At 46.2% G+C, this 14,381-nt stretch overlaps 1 protein-coding gene across 5 annotated transcripts in view; it reads left to right on the forward strand.

Moving 5' to 3' along the window:
• GSPT1 (G1 to S phase transition 1) overlaps window positions 1–14,381 on the forward strand; it is a 525,782-nt gene that overhangs the window by 397,904 nt on the left and 113,497 nt on the right. For all 5 annotated transcript variants that reach the window (XM_040356936.1, XM_040356939.1, XM_040356940.1 and 2 more), the window contains one exon: window positions 13,639–13,812. In XM_040356936.1, coding sequence (XP_040212870.1) covers window positions 13,639–13,812 — 174 coding nt within the window. The remainder of the gene's footprint in view (window positions 1–13,638; window positions 13,813–14,381) is intronic.

The raw sequence follows: 14,381 nt of genomic DNA on the forward strand, positions 1-14,381 counted from the left end.
GTCCCGACTCTATTTAAAGGGAAGAAAAAAGGGGGAATTTTGGGACTTTAAATGAGGCACACATATAGTGCACCTCGATCCCTGGTAGAGAATATGTAAAAAGGAAATTTAGGACTTTGAATCAGGCTGTAGACATGGTGTGGGTTAAAATGGGAGTACATATTATTCATAAAATTGCATAACATGTCAAAAACAGAACACACATATACAGTACCTGCAGCCGAGAATGTTTTTTTAGCACGACAGCATCGCGCTGATTCTCGGCAACAGCGTGCCGACATCTCGCACTCGCTGGAATAGTAAAAGCACATTCCAGAGAGCGCGTCATAGAAGCGACAGGGATCCGACTTGGATTCCCGCCAATTCTACACGTGTGCGGCGTTGTTATGAATCCTGAGGGGGAAGTCCCCGCCAGATTTTAAATAAAAATCCGGCATGGGTTCCCCCCTCAGGAGCATACCGGGCCCTTAGGTCTGGTATGGGTTGTAAGGAGAGCCCCCCCCAACCGACGTAGGGGGGTCCCCTACAATCCATACAGACCCGTATCCAAAGCACGCTACCCCGGCCGGCCAGGAAAGGATTGGGGACGAGCGAGCGCCCCTCCTGAGCCGTACCAGGCTGCATGCCCTCAACATATGGGGGGGTTGGTGCTCTGGGGCAAGGGGGCGCACTGCGGGGCCCCCCCACCCCAGAGCACCCTGCCCCCATGTTGATGAGGACAGGGCCCCTTCCCGACAACCCTGGCCGTTGGTTGTCGGGGTATGCGGGCGGGAGGCTTATCGGAATCTGGGAGCCCCCTTTAATAAGGGGGCCCCCAGATACTGGCCCCCCACCCTAAGTGAATGAGTATGGGGTACATCGTACCCCTACCCATTCACCTGCAAGAAAAGTGGTATAAACACAGGGTATTAAAATATTTTATTAGTCTGCTCTGGAGGCCCGCCCCTGTCTTCTTTAGCTCTTTCAGCAGGGGGGGCTTCTTCTTTGACGTCTTCGGGTGGGGGACGCTCTTCTTCCCGCCATCTGGTTCTCTTCCGCCACCGGGGGGGTCGCTTTTATAAAAGCGCCCCGCCGGGCTTCCGACGACGTGTTCGGCGGTGGGGTGGGGGCCGCTCTTCTTCGCCGCCGTCTGGTTCTCTTCCGCCGCCGGGGGGGCGCTTTTATAAAAGCGCCCACCCTCCGGCGGGCTTCCTACGACGTGTTCGGCGGGGGGTGGTGTGCTTCTGTCTTCTTGCTTCTTCTTCTGTCTTCTTCTTCTGTCAGCCATGCTGGGACTGTGACGTCGTAGGTGGCCTATATAAGTTGGTGCGAGCCGCCGCACCCGGCATTGCAGCGGGAGGAAGCGACGTGTTAACACCTAAAGGAGGGAAGAAACGAAGACAGCAGAAGGCGACAGAAGAAGAAGACAGAAGCACACCACCCCCCGCTGAACACGTCGTAGGAAGCCCGCCGGAGGGTGGGCGCTTTTATAAAAGCGACCCCCCCCCCCGGCGGCGGAAGAGAACCAGACGGCGGCGAAGAAGAGCGGCCCCCACCGAACACGTCGTAGGAAGCCGGCGGGGCGCTTTTATAAAAGCGACACCCCCCCCCAGGCTGCGGAAGAGAACCAGATGGCGGGAAGAAGAGCGGCCCCCACCCGAGACGTCGAAGAAGAAGCCCCCCCCTTGCTGAAAGAGCTAAAGAAGACAGGGGGCGGCTCTCCGGAGCAGACTAATAAAATATTTAATACCCTGTGTTGTTTATTTATGTTTATACCACTTTTCTTGCAGGTGAAATGGGTAGGGGTACGATGCACTGCTTCTCAGCACACCTTGTCCTTCTCAGACCGCGCTGCACAGGAGGGGTGGTGAGTCCCAGGGGCCCCATACTGTTAGTAGCAGCCAGGAGGTGACCAGCTGTTTTTTTTTTCCTGCTTTGCAGTGAGGGTGGACACAGCGCTGGGACATTACTGTAACCTGAACCAGGTACTTCTTCCCCAGCAATGCCTGAGTTAACCCCTTGACGCCCTCCCCTACTGCCACATCTGTTGAGGCAATGTCGGCTGTCTGGGAGTCTTTCTTGCCAGGTTTGAAGCGGCTAGTGCCCGGATGGGGGGTAAAAAGCGCCCCCTTCCTGAGCCTGCTTCTGGGGGATGTCTCTGATGCAGAATCAGACCATGCTATTGCTGCTTCTGGTTCTGTAGTGTCAGAGGACGCGGGCTTAACCCACGAGGACAGTGAGGATGACTCTGCTTCAGGGTCAGTTGTTGACAAGGAATTTGTTGGAGCTCTTATTTCTGCGGTGCGTGATACTCAAACTTGGGGAGGTGGGCGGAGGCACCTGACGCGCCAGTCCCTTTTGGTTCCGCAAACCGCACGCACGCTAACGTGTTTCTTGTGTCCTTATTTGGACAGTATGTTGTACAAGGAATGGGATACACCGCAAAAAAGTTTTTGCCGTCCCAAAAAACTTAACCCGTTACCCCCTTGAGGAAGACTTTTTGAAAAAATGGGTCTCTCCGTCAGTGCAGACCCTCCCGTGTCCCAGACTGAGCAGGCAACCACGTTGCCGTGGAAGGGGCTCCTGCATTTAATGACCCTGCTGATAGGAGAGTGGAGGCTGTGGCCCCGCTCCCTATTCACGGTTGTGGGCTCGGCGGTGAGGCCGGCTCTAGCCGGGACCTGGTGCCACAGAGGCCCCCTACTTTGTCATCCATCAGGATAAGGCGGTGTGCTGCGTCCGCAGCCCTCTTTTTTTCTTCCAAAGGTTGTTTCGGCCTTTCACATTGAGGACATTGTTCTTCCATCCTTATGTCCTCAGCCGGAAGAACCCAAAGGAGGTCGTTTTACATTCTCTGGATAAGGTTCGGGCCCCTTCAAGTTTACTTATCGGCGACGGCTCCGTTCCGGAAGTCGGACTCACTGTTTGTGTCGGTGTCTGGTCCCAGAAAGGCCTGGCAGTCTCGTCGGCCACCTTTTTTCAGGTGGATCCGACAGGTTGTGCTTCAGGCCTATGCCCTGAAGAGGCGGGCGCCTCCTTTTCGGGTCACGGCGCATTCGACTAGGGCGATCGGGGGCCTCTTGGGCTTTCCGACATCAAGCCTGTGTGTTACAGGTGTGTAAGGCAGCGACCTGGTCGTCGGTCCACACTTTTTCAAAGTTTTACAAGGTGGATGTGAGTGCATCTTCTGATGCCTCCTTTGGCCGCAGGGTGTTACAGGCGGCAGTTTAAGGTTGGAGTTCCTCGTTGAGTAACTCGGTTTTGTTTGGGGTGTGAAGCTTGGTTTGCTGTGTGGTTTTTTTTTTCCCACCCTCGAAAAAAAAAATTGACACTGCTTGGGGACTGTTGTAGAAATCCTGGCTGTTTGCAGAGCAGACAGATATCTTGTGTCTCATTCATCTTAATGAAATAATCCATATTAAGCTAAATAGATTCACTCACCATCCATTCCCTGCCATACATCCAAGACAAAAGACCATCACACCATCTGTCCTCATCCATTGCTCTCAGCCATCACTGACTTCCAGCAGCTCGTTTGTTTTTTATATGGGTCAACATTAGTAACAAAGGTGTGGCTTCACAAACAGCCAACTCAGACATACTGTATACTTTCAAAAGAACCAATCACAGACATGTGATTCAAACAATGCTTAGTAGTGGTTTGTGCAAACGGCTGCGGGCAGTGACCATGCTCTGTGAGAGACAAAGGAATCAAAAAACATGGCCATTGCACAGAGCCGTGTGCAAACCAAAGCCAATGTTGCAAACCATACTTAAATCATGGATCAGATAACCATAATTTTCGTATAGTTATGCTACAGTTTCCATGTACGCAGATCTGTCACTCGGAGTCATTTAATGCAGTCGACAAGAAGTGGCCAGTCCCTTGCTGAGGCAATAAATTAACGTCCCTAAAAGGAGCTCGCAAATCTGCTGTTTCCATGAAAAGGTGTTGGCGCCAAAGGCTTTCCACCAACGTCTGTATGCGTGAATTCGCAAAACCGACACTGACCCCACAGAACATCTGACAACATACATTTATAGAATTTTCCACAACAGTCCTCCTTTTTTTTGTCATATTCTCCCAAGTGTCCCACGATGATCTTCTTTACACCTGGAAACAAATAAGTTCCTTACTGTCCATATGAGTTCATAAAAGGAAAACACGGCTTGACATGTAGACTCTGTTCTTCAGGAGGGATGACTTATAAGGAGGACACAACTTGGTGAGCTGTAGTAATCGATCCGGTCTGGGGTCCTCTGTGTCTTGTACGTGGGTCCGGCTTCGGGGCGTCTCATCAAGGAAGATGTGGTCATCTGCTCCAGGTCTGGTCACGGGTCCAATCAGGCAACAGGAGCACCTCATCACGACATAGAAAGAATAGAAATAAAAACGACATGAGTATATATATATTCCCATTTTCATCAACCACGATCCGCTGTAAAATAAAGATTAAATCCCCAAAGATTCCCAGACCTTCAAAGGATTCCCAACCTTCACTTGGCTACAGCTCTGTCTCTGCCTTGCAGGGACCCAAACCTTATCCATATGGGCCTGAACTCCAATTCCCAGTATCCCCGATCCAGGTATAACCATCTTTACTTGTAAATTCCCAGAAATCGCCCTTGGACGTGAGAACTTCCTTGTAGCTTCAACAGTCACATGTAACATTCCATCCTCAATAGGTTAGAATTGTTCAATCGTATCATAAGCTCAAGCCCCCCCACCTTGTACATGCAGGAAGCCATGCCCAGACCTGTTCGGGGTTGGTGAACAATTCCCTTCTAGCTGTCCCTGACATTCCTAATTTCTCTTGCGCCATCAGATCCTTGCGATCGGCCGCGATATAGGATGCTGGGACAGCTTCACCACCACGCATGAACCTCTTGAATTGCCTTATGAGCTGTAGATACCCAACCGACAAGAGGCAGAGCCATAAAAATTAAAACCAATTCTACCCTCTAAAGACATCTCATTAAATTCCATTGACAAGTGTCTGCTCGGAGTCTTCACTAGTTTGTCAATAATCCGCATACCAATAACATCCTAAATAGCATGTACCGCTGTCATCGCTGGGCACTAAAGCTAGGTGGAGACTCAGAACAGACTGCGCAATCGGTCCCGTTCACTTTCTTAATTAGTCATAGAATAGACTTTAAATAACTTGGGATGTATTTCATCGTTATTTCTGCTAAAATTTACTAAACAAAATAAACAAAGATACTACTCATTTCTTTGATGTGGTTGAGCCGCTTCTTGCAGTGGCTGGCGTGGTCTCATCCATCAAGCTTCTTTACAAACGACCCAGTCACCTGGTTGGGAAAAATGAAAACCAATTACCGTGTCAGGGTCCAGGAGAGACTCCTGAACCCTTTTGAAGTTCATGTTAGTGATCGCACTCATCCCATCACCTGAGAATAGACGTGACAGCTGATGAGGGGAGTACGACCCTGGTTTCGGTTGACCTCCAAACAAACATTATGACAATAACCCAGACCTCGGGACTGTGTTCACTGCACAATCTGTGCGTGTCTCACCGTCGCCTGTAATCGCTTACCATCTCCTGTAATACCTGGAGCTATTGAGAGGTTCTTAGCATCTAAGATGAGAACCTACTTCACCAGACTGCTGCTTGCCGATTCAAATTAGATCAAAGAATGACAGTTTTGGCACAAACTTGATTAGAATTAGAAAGCTTAGTGTTATTAGTTCAAAAAACTCCCTTTTACATTTATTTATCCCCCCTTTTCTTCCTCATTAGACTGGAGGAAGACGAAACAATGAAGTAGCCTATGATACTTTAACCTCCTTAGACTCGTATTTATCCATGTGTACAGCTGTCTACATACACCTGCTCTCTATGTACAGACACTTCCAGAAACTTCTTGGACCTGAAAAAATACTTATAAGCAGAAATCATTACTTCATCCCTCATATTTATCCTGCAGAGAATGGCAAACAAAAATGACATTCCTGTAAATTTTCAATGACATTCTTTCAAACCGATTCAAACAAAACTCTCTACCCTAACTTTCCCCGTTCTACAAAAGTACAACAGCCGCGACGCATCGGAGGATCGCTGCGGTAAATTCGAACATATTCACGTTACTACATACAAACATTCCTATACAAATGTGGGGGAGATATTCATAGTATCCAAAACAAAAATGAAAAAAACAAAAACCAGCCGTAAATCTGCCTTCACTTTCAGCAATAGAAGAAAATACCATGGGGAAAATATGAGAACAGCGTGAGAGCCTTGCATAGACCAGCTATACAACGCTCTCCTCTGAGGGTCACCAAAGCGTGTACCACACCTCCATCCACACGCATCATTACAGATTTCTGAAGCCTCATCTGAACTACATCCAAGGTATCTTTATTCTGAGGTCTCGTACCTCCAGCCAGAGTACCTTCCAAAGGAGTATACCTTACTGTACCCTCTGACCACCTATGTCATTCTTTAAGGCAGGGGTGTCCAAACTTTTTTCAAAGAGGGCAGATTTGATGAAGTGAACATGCGTGAGGGCCGACTATTTTGCCTGACATTCTTTGAACCCATAAAATGTTATTTGAATATACTGTATATATTTCTTTTTTGTCCCCAACGAATCCCAGAGCGCTGCTCAGGACTAAGGATGAGCTTGGGCGTGTTATTTGGATATACCGTATTTATCGGCGTATAACACGCACAATTGCCACGAATGCAGCCTTACCCATTGCCACGAATGCAGCCTTACCATTGCCACGAATGCAGCCTTACCATTGCCACGAATGCAGCCTTACCATTGCCACGAATGCAGCCTTACCATTGCCACGAATGCAGCCTTACCATTGCCACGAATGCAGCCTTACCATTGCCTTTCTCACCATAACTGACCCTCGGACTTACCGATTATTATACACGGCCTTACCGGGGTGTTAGAATACCACTCCTCACATTTATGCTAATACAATCGCGCACAGGATTTCTGGTTATTGTACACGGCCTGACCTGTCTCACGATATAAAGCCTCCTAAAATGTGTTCGTCAGACAACCTACAACGCACCATGAAATCCTCCACTTTTCAAAACAATATTATGGCTTCTTTCTACCTGCGTCTAGATGATACAACAATAATGGTGAAGCCCTCTGTTTGCTCTCAAATACCCAAAACTGTATTTACAGTAGAACACAAGAACGACTGAAACTAAACTTTAAACACTCTTTCAAATGCCAGAATATTTTCCGTTGTCCTTTCAGGACACATCTCATTGCTCATCTTTCAAAAGACTTCAAAACTCCTCCCACTGACTTCCTGCTTATATATAAATGCTGAAAAAGGACTTCCTGTTGTATGCTCAGCTCATAAACCCCAAATCTGGTTTATTTACATAATGACAGGAAGAGGGAGGGGAGGGGAAGTCTATCTTCATTGCCTCGTCTCAACACATCAAAAAACTCCATGGACCACATATATATCCCCTGGGAGTATTATACAGTAGTAAACAAAGCCAAAACTGAATCTCCTGCGCTTTTTTCTTTTAAAAACAAAACACCTTTGGTTTCAGAAAAGGTAAAACAATCTCCTCCCATCTCAAAATGGCCGACAACAAGCGACGCAACAATGGCGCCATTTACGCTTGCAAAAAACAATTTAACTGCGCTTCCAAATCCCCTTCTTTTAACCATAGGACAGACGTACTACACAAAGGAAAACAAAAATGTCATCCACCAGATCCCAACACAGAAAAGACCGCGCTACTCAATTCGCACTAAACATCGAAATCTGCCCCAAAGGCTGCGAAATTCCACTGCTCAGTCATATGGTATGACACCCAAAAGAAAGGTGGCTGCACCTTCTCCTATAGGACGACCCACAGGCCCAAAATGGCCACCATATGCAGTTTTTCAAAACCTGCCTAGAATCTCTCCACAAAGACAAAACATGGAACATCAAAAATAAACAATTATAGAGCATTTTTAAAACCAACCTTCACACACACACATACTTTAGGCTCCTTCAAATCAGACTTTTTTATGGTGTGAACCCCTCATAATGAGCGCAGCACAGGGATGGTGGGAACCCCTCATAATGAGCACAGCACAGGCATTTAACACTAGTCACCCCTCCCCCGAGCCGAATTTTAGGCTGCTTCAAATCGGACCTTTTGCCAACACAACACATTCGAAAAATGTCAGTTACATGCGCAACATTAAAACAAAAACATTCTTTTCTCAAAGCTCATGTAACAAGCCATTTAAAAAATATACACAGTGAGGTCACATCATTTAAAACGCCTGCTATTGTTTACAGAGGGTTACCAACTTTGACTCAGTGATGGGACAGCCATGCTGGTTGCCCATCCGCCCACTAAAGCACACACTCACGGGGACATGTGTATTTATCCATTTCTATTCCTCACATAGATCATTGGACATATTACAAAATTCAAGAAGCACACAGGGATCCGACAATACTGTCTGCCCATCCCCCAAGCGTGCATGTTACACAATGGAACATGCCTGGCTGAACTTTTCCAAACAGCTTCATTGTAAACCATGGGCACATGTTTCCTTCATCAGCCAAACAATCCAATCACAGTTCAGCCACACTTATGCGGACATTACATTCAGAAAATACAAAGTCCTCAGCCGCACACATCGCAGGCTTGAATAATCCCACCTCTATACTGAACAAATTATCCACAATATACAGTTTCCATATGCATCATAAAAATGTTATATCTAACTTTGTTCTGAAAGTAGCAAAGTCAAGAAATGCAGAATCAGAACACTGTCCGCCCCTCCCCCAAGCCTCATGGTCCACCAAACAAATCGCCCCTCCCCTACCAAAGCACATGGCCAGAGACGACATCTTACACAATAGCTTTTCCAAACAGCTTCACTGTAAACCATGGGCACATAACTTCAATCTGTTCAATCATACAGCATTCTGGCATACACACCATAAACATTCCAGATTCAGTCTACACACACAGGCACATGTTTACACAACTCATACATCTCTCACACAACAGACATACAAGTCAAACTTCTAGTCCATGCCAAAATCATACATTCCAATACGATCAAATCCACAGTCACATGCAATCAGAATCATACATATACACATCCAATCGATTTCACAGACGCACACAATCACACAAGCATTATTTCAAAAAGACGACAAATTTTGTTCTTTCGCAGAGCAGAGGCCCCCCACGCATCGTAACAGAACACTACTTTCCCCCCATCTGAACCGATGCCCAAAGGGGCCCGGTCTACTCCTAGATTCTGGCCCGCCAATTCTGTAGAAATCCTGGCTGTTTGCAGAGCAGACAGATATCTTGTGTCTCATTCATCTTAATGAAATAATCCATATTTAAGCTAAATAGATTCACTCACCATCCATTCCCTGCCCATTCATCCAAGACAAAAGACCTCACACCATCTTTCCTCATCCATCGCTCCTCAGCAGCTTGTTTATTATATAGGGTCAACATTAGTAACAAAGGTGTGGCTTCACAAAACAGCCAATCAGACATGTTGTATACTTTCAAAAGAACCAATCACAGACATGTGATTCAAACAATGCTTAGTAGTGGTTTGTGCAAATGGCTGCGGGCAATGACCATGCTCTGTGAGAGACAAAGGAATAAAAAAACATGGCCATTGCACAGAGCCGTGTGCAAACCAAACCAAAGCCAATGTTGCAAACCATACTTGAATATGGATCAGATAACCATAAATTTTCGTATAGTTATGCTACAGTTTCCATGTACCGCAGATCTGTCCACTCGGAGTCATTTAATGCAGTCGACAAGAAGTGGCCAGTCCCTTGCTGAGGCATAAATTAACGTCCCTAAAAGGAGCTCGCAAATCTGCTGTTTCCATGAAAAGGTGTTGGCGCCAAAGGCCTTCCACCAACGTCTGTATGCGTGAATTCGCTCACTGAGCGCATTACAGCAAAACCGACACGGGGGACATCTGACAACATACATTTATAGAATTTTCCACAACAGGGACGTCCCTACTGTCAAAGGATGCTGTGTCCGTCTATGAACAGGAGAGAAAATAGGATTTTTGTACTCACCGTAAAATCCAGTTCATAGACGGGCACAGCACCCACCCCTCCTTTGTTTGTACGCTTGTTACGAACTGGGGCTGCTAGAGCAGGGTGTGGGTTATGCCCGGGGAGCCACACCCCCTGGAGGAGCGGCACTAAGAAAGGTTAACGCATTAAGTGCTGTAAATTCTGCCTAAACTCTCTGGAAGGAAGGTGCATAACCCTACTGTCCAAAGGATGCTGTGTCCGTCTATGTACTCAGGAGAATGGATTTTACGGTGAGTACAAAAATCCTATTTTTCCCCCAGCAGTGTCTCTGTTCGGTTTCCGCCTATCACACGGACGTCTCTCAACTCGTCCGAGGATTGAGAAGGCATCTGTGATAGGAGGGAACACAGATCAGAGGGCTCTCTGGGAAGATTTGTGTTCCGCCTATCACAGGACACTCAGAGAAGAGCAGCTTTTAAATCATTGACGCTGCGCAAGCACAGAGACTGTCTCCGGCGTATAAGGGACGACCCCCGACATTGGATGCAATTTTTTTAGCAACCGAAAGTCGTCTAATACGTCGGAAAATACGGTACGTTCGGTAGTGAAATGTGATATTTTGTATACCCTGTAAAATCCTTTTCTTGGAAATACATATGGGACACAGAGCCTTAATTAAGGTGGTTATGTAGTCACCACAGGTGATTGGACACTGCAACCCAATTAAATTGAGGTCCTCCCTTATAAACCCCTCCCAAAATGGAGAGTACCTCAGTTTTGTAGCAAAGCAATAAGTGTTACACGTTAACTCCAAAGAGGGGTGGGAGCTCTGTGTCCCATGATGTAATTCCAAGAAAAGGATTTTTACAGGTAAGCTGTATTAAAAAATCCTATTTTCATGATCATACACCACGGAACACAGAGCCTTCAATTACTTAATGGGATGTCCCATAGCAATGCTAAATTTAGAGGGGAGGGGGACACAGATCAGAATAAGACCACTATTGAGCCAGATGATTTATACTGCTGCCTGCTGCTGGACCGAAGACCAAGTAGCAGCCCTACAGATCTAAGCCATGGAGGCCTGGTGAAACACTTTCCATGAAGCACAACTGCTCTAGTCGAGTGTGCTTTTTCCTGAAAAGGAGGATCTTCTTTTCTAAATCATAGGCCTGAATAATGACTTGTCAAATCCTCCTTGCAATAGTGGATCTTGACGTTGCCTGGCCCTTCCTTGGGCCTTGTGGCAGAATGAACAATCAGTCTTCCTTATCTGAGCCATAACTTGCAGATAAACCCTTACCGCTCTTACAACATCTAGAGATGTTTTTTCCCTCCGCAGACTGCGGATTTGGAAAAAAAAGACGGTAGGACTATATCTTGGTTCAGATGAAAACCTGAAACCACCTTAGGTAAGAAATTCAGGTGAGGCAGTAGCACCACCCTGTCTTCATGAATAATCATATACAGTTCTTTACATGAAAGAGCCGCCAATTCCGATACCCTTCTAGCCGAGGATATGGCTACAAGAAAAACCAGTTTGTGTCAACAGACTTGGAGAAATCTTGGAGAAAGGTAGCTTCTGTAAAACAGCCAATACCAAATTCAAATTCCATGGGCACACGGGAGACTTAATCGGCGAATTTAACCGCAGTGCACCCTGAACAAAGGCCCTAACTAGGGAATGAGAAGCAAGCGGTTTCTGAAAGAATACCGACAAAGCTGAGATTTGGTCCTTGATGGTGCTCAAGGCCAACCTCATATCTAAGCCCTACTGAAGAAAGGCACGAGTTTCCTATTAATGGCAAACTTCCTAGGGTGCCACTTTCTGGGTTCACACCAGGAAACGTATGCCTTCCAGATTCGCCAGATTCCGCTGAATCCCTTTTAAGCAGGAAATTGCGTTTTTTGATTGCTATCTCTTCAGCTAGAAGAGTGTCTGAATTAGCAGCTCTTTCTTGCAAAGAGCCTTATTTAATTTGTCACAAAGACAAAATTGTACTACGACCCCATCCTGCCTTTTTACTGAAGGTGGTATCAGCTTTTAATTTAAATTAAGACATTGTTCTGCCTTCTTTTTTCCCAGATCTGCAGACAGCTGAAGGATTATTGCACTCCCTAGATCTGGTAAGAGCAGTAAAGGTGTATCTGCAGGCAACTGCTCAGATATGCAAAACAGATGTTTTGTTTATTTTGGCAGATGGTCCCAAGAAGGGACAAGCGGCAAAATAGGTGGATTCGACAAACAATTATTCAAGCCTATGGTTTAAATTACAGAACTCCTCCTTTTTCTGCTAGGGAGCACTCTACCAGGGCGAAGTGCTTCATGGGCAGTGCATCACCTGGCTTCGTTGGCTCAGATCTGTAAAGCTGCAACTTGGTCTTCAGTCCACACATTTTCCAAATTCTATCCGATAGATGTGAAAGGACATGAGGATGCCGCCTTTGGGCGAAGTGCAGGCAGCAGTATAGGGCTTCTTGTCCGTAGGGGCCTGCTTGATCTGTGGGTCCCACCCTTCATATGGAGCATTGTTCTGGGACATCCCATTATGTAATGAATGGCTCTGTGTCCCGTGGTGTACGATAAAGAAAACAGGATTTTTTAAACGGCTTACCTGTAAAATTCTTTTCTTGAAGTACACCACAGGACACTGAGGTCCCCCCTTCTTATGGGAACCTTATTGCTTGCTACAAAACTGAGGTACTCCCTAATGGGAGGGGTTATATGGAGGGGAACTGTCTTCAATTGGTTGTGCCAGTGTCCAATCACTGCTGGTGACCCTTAACCCATTATGCAATGAATGGCTCTGTGTCCCGTGGTGTACTCCAAGATGAGGTTTTTACAGGTAAGCTGTTTTAAAAATCCTGTTATTTTACATTAAAACATATAGGAGGGAACCAAGCCGAATCGCAGCTCCTTTTGTCCATTGAGACACAGCGCTCGCTCTCTCTCACATTTACTCTCTCTCTCACTCCTGATTGACTGTCTTTGACAGCAACGGGAGCCAATGGTGCTGCCTCTGGTTCTCAGCTAATCGGAGAGAGAGTCTCGGATGGCCGAGACACACGTGGACAGAGATGGGGCTCAGGTAAGTATTAGGGGGTGCTGGGGCAGCTCTACTCTCCCCTCCCTTCCGCCTCTTACTGGCATTGCTGAGACAGCAGGAGCCATTGGCTTCCATTGCTGTCAATCAAAGCCAGTGAAAAGGTAATTGGGTGTGGGGCCAAATCTTGCTGTCTGTGTCAATATTCGCAAATAGGGAGACTCGGAAGCGAGGCCGCACACAGCAGCTTTTTATGGAGCAACTCGCCATGGAGCAGAAGCCAGGATGACAGTGTGGAGGACCCGAGAAGAGGAGGTTGGGGGTTGTTCTGTACAATTCCATAGCAGAGCAGGTAAGTAAAATCTTTTTTTTTTTTTTTTTTTAACTACTGAAAATTTATAAAAATTCTACAAGATACAAATATCCGATACATTTTGTATTGTTTTTCTTTAGCAACTGAAGTGTGCTGCAACAAGCACACTTTCATTTGCGCATTAAAAAAAATATATTTATGCAGCAGTCCGTTCCATACTTTAAGTATTAACTTTGACTTCTTTGTGTCATCTTTCAATTAAGCACAATGTTGAAGTCCTGGGCATTCTGTCTGATGAAGTAGAAACAGAGCTTGTTGCCCCTGGAGAAAATCTGAAGATTCGGCTCAAAGGCATTGAGGAGGAGGAAATTCTTCCAGGATTTATACTCTGTGACCCAAACAACCTTTGTCATTCTGGACGTACATTTGATGCCCAGGTAAAAACTAATTTGTAAAGTTAACATCCTGAGAGAAATACAGGGTCTACAATTCTTGATGTCCTATTGCTAGTCCCTTTGTCCACCTTTCCTCCTCAGTAGTTCCCCTTTTTTGGGCTAAAGTATAGATTGACTTTTTTGCAAATTCATTAGTGTTCAGATGCTTGTACACAGAAAGCAAGTCAGAATATAAGAATGCATGTGAAACCATTAGGTGTTTTTTGGGTAGACGAGAACAATTTTAGACCCGGTTTACACTGGTGCGACATGCGCTCCGACTTCGAGAGCACAAGTCGCATGACATTAATTGCAATAGAACCGCTTTAACCACTTCAGCCCCGTAAGAATTTACCCCCTTCCTGACCAGAGCACTTTTTGCAATTCAGCACTAGGTCACTTTGACAATTAAGCTTTTTTCTCTTCCGTTCATGGACGGACACATCAGCCTTTGACTGTAGGGTTATATCCGCTTCCTTCCAGGAGAGTTAGGCAGAAATACAGCACTTAAAGTGTTAACAATTTTTCTTCAGTGCAGTTCTTTCCAGGGGGCGTGGTTCCCCGGGTATAAC

This window comes from Rana temporaria, chromosome 6, assembly GCF_905171775.1.
Source record: "Rana temporaria chromosome 6, aRanTem1.1, whole genome shotgun sequence".
NCBI lineage: Eukaryota > Metazoa > Chordata > Amphibia > Anura > Ranidae > Rana > Rana temporaria.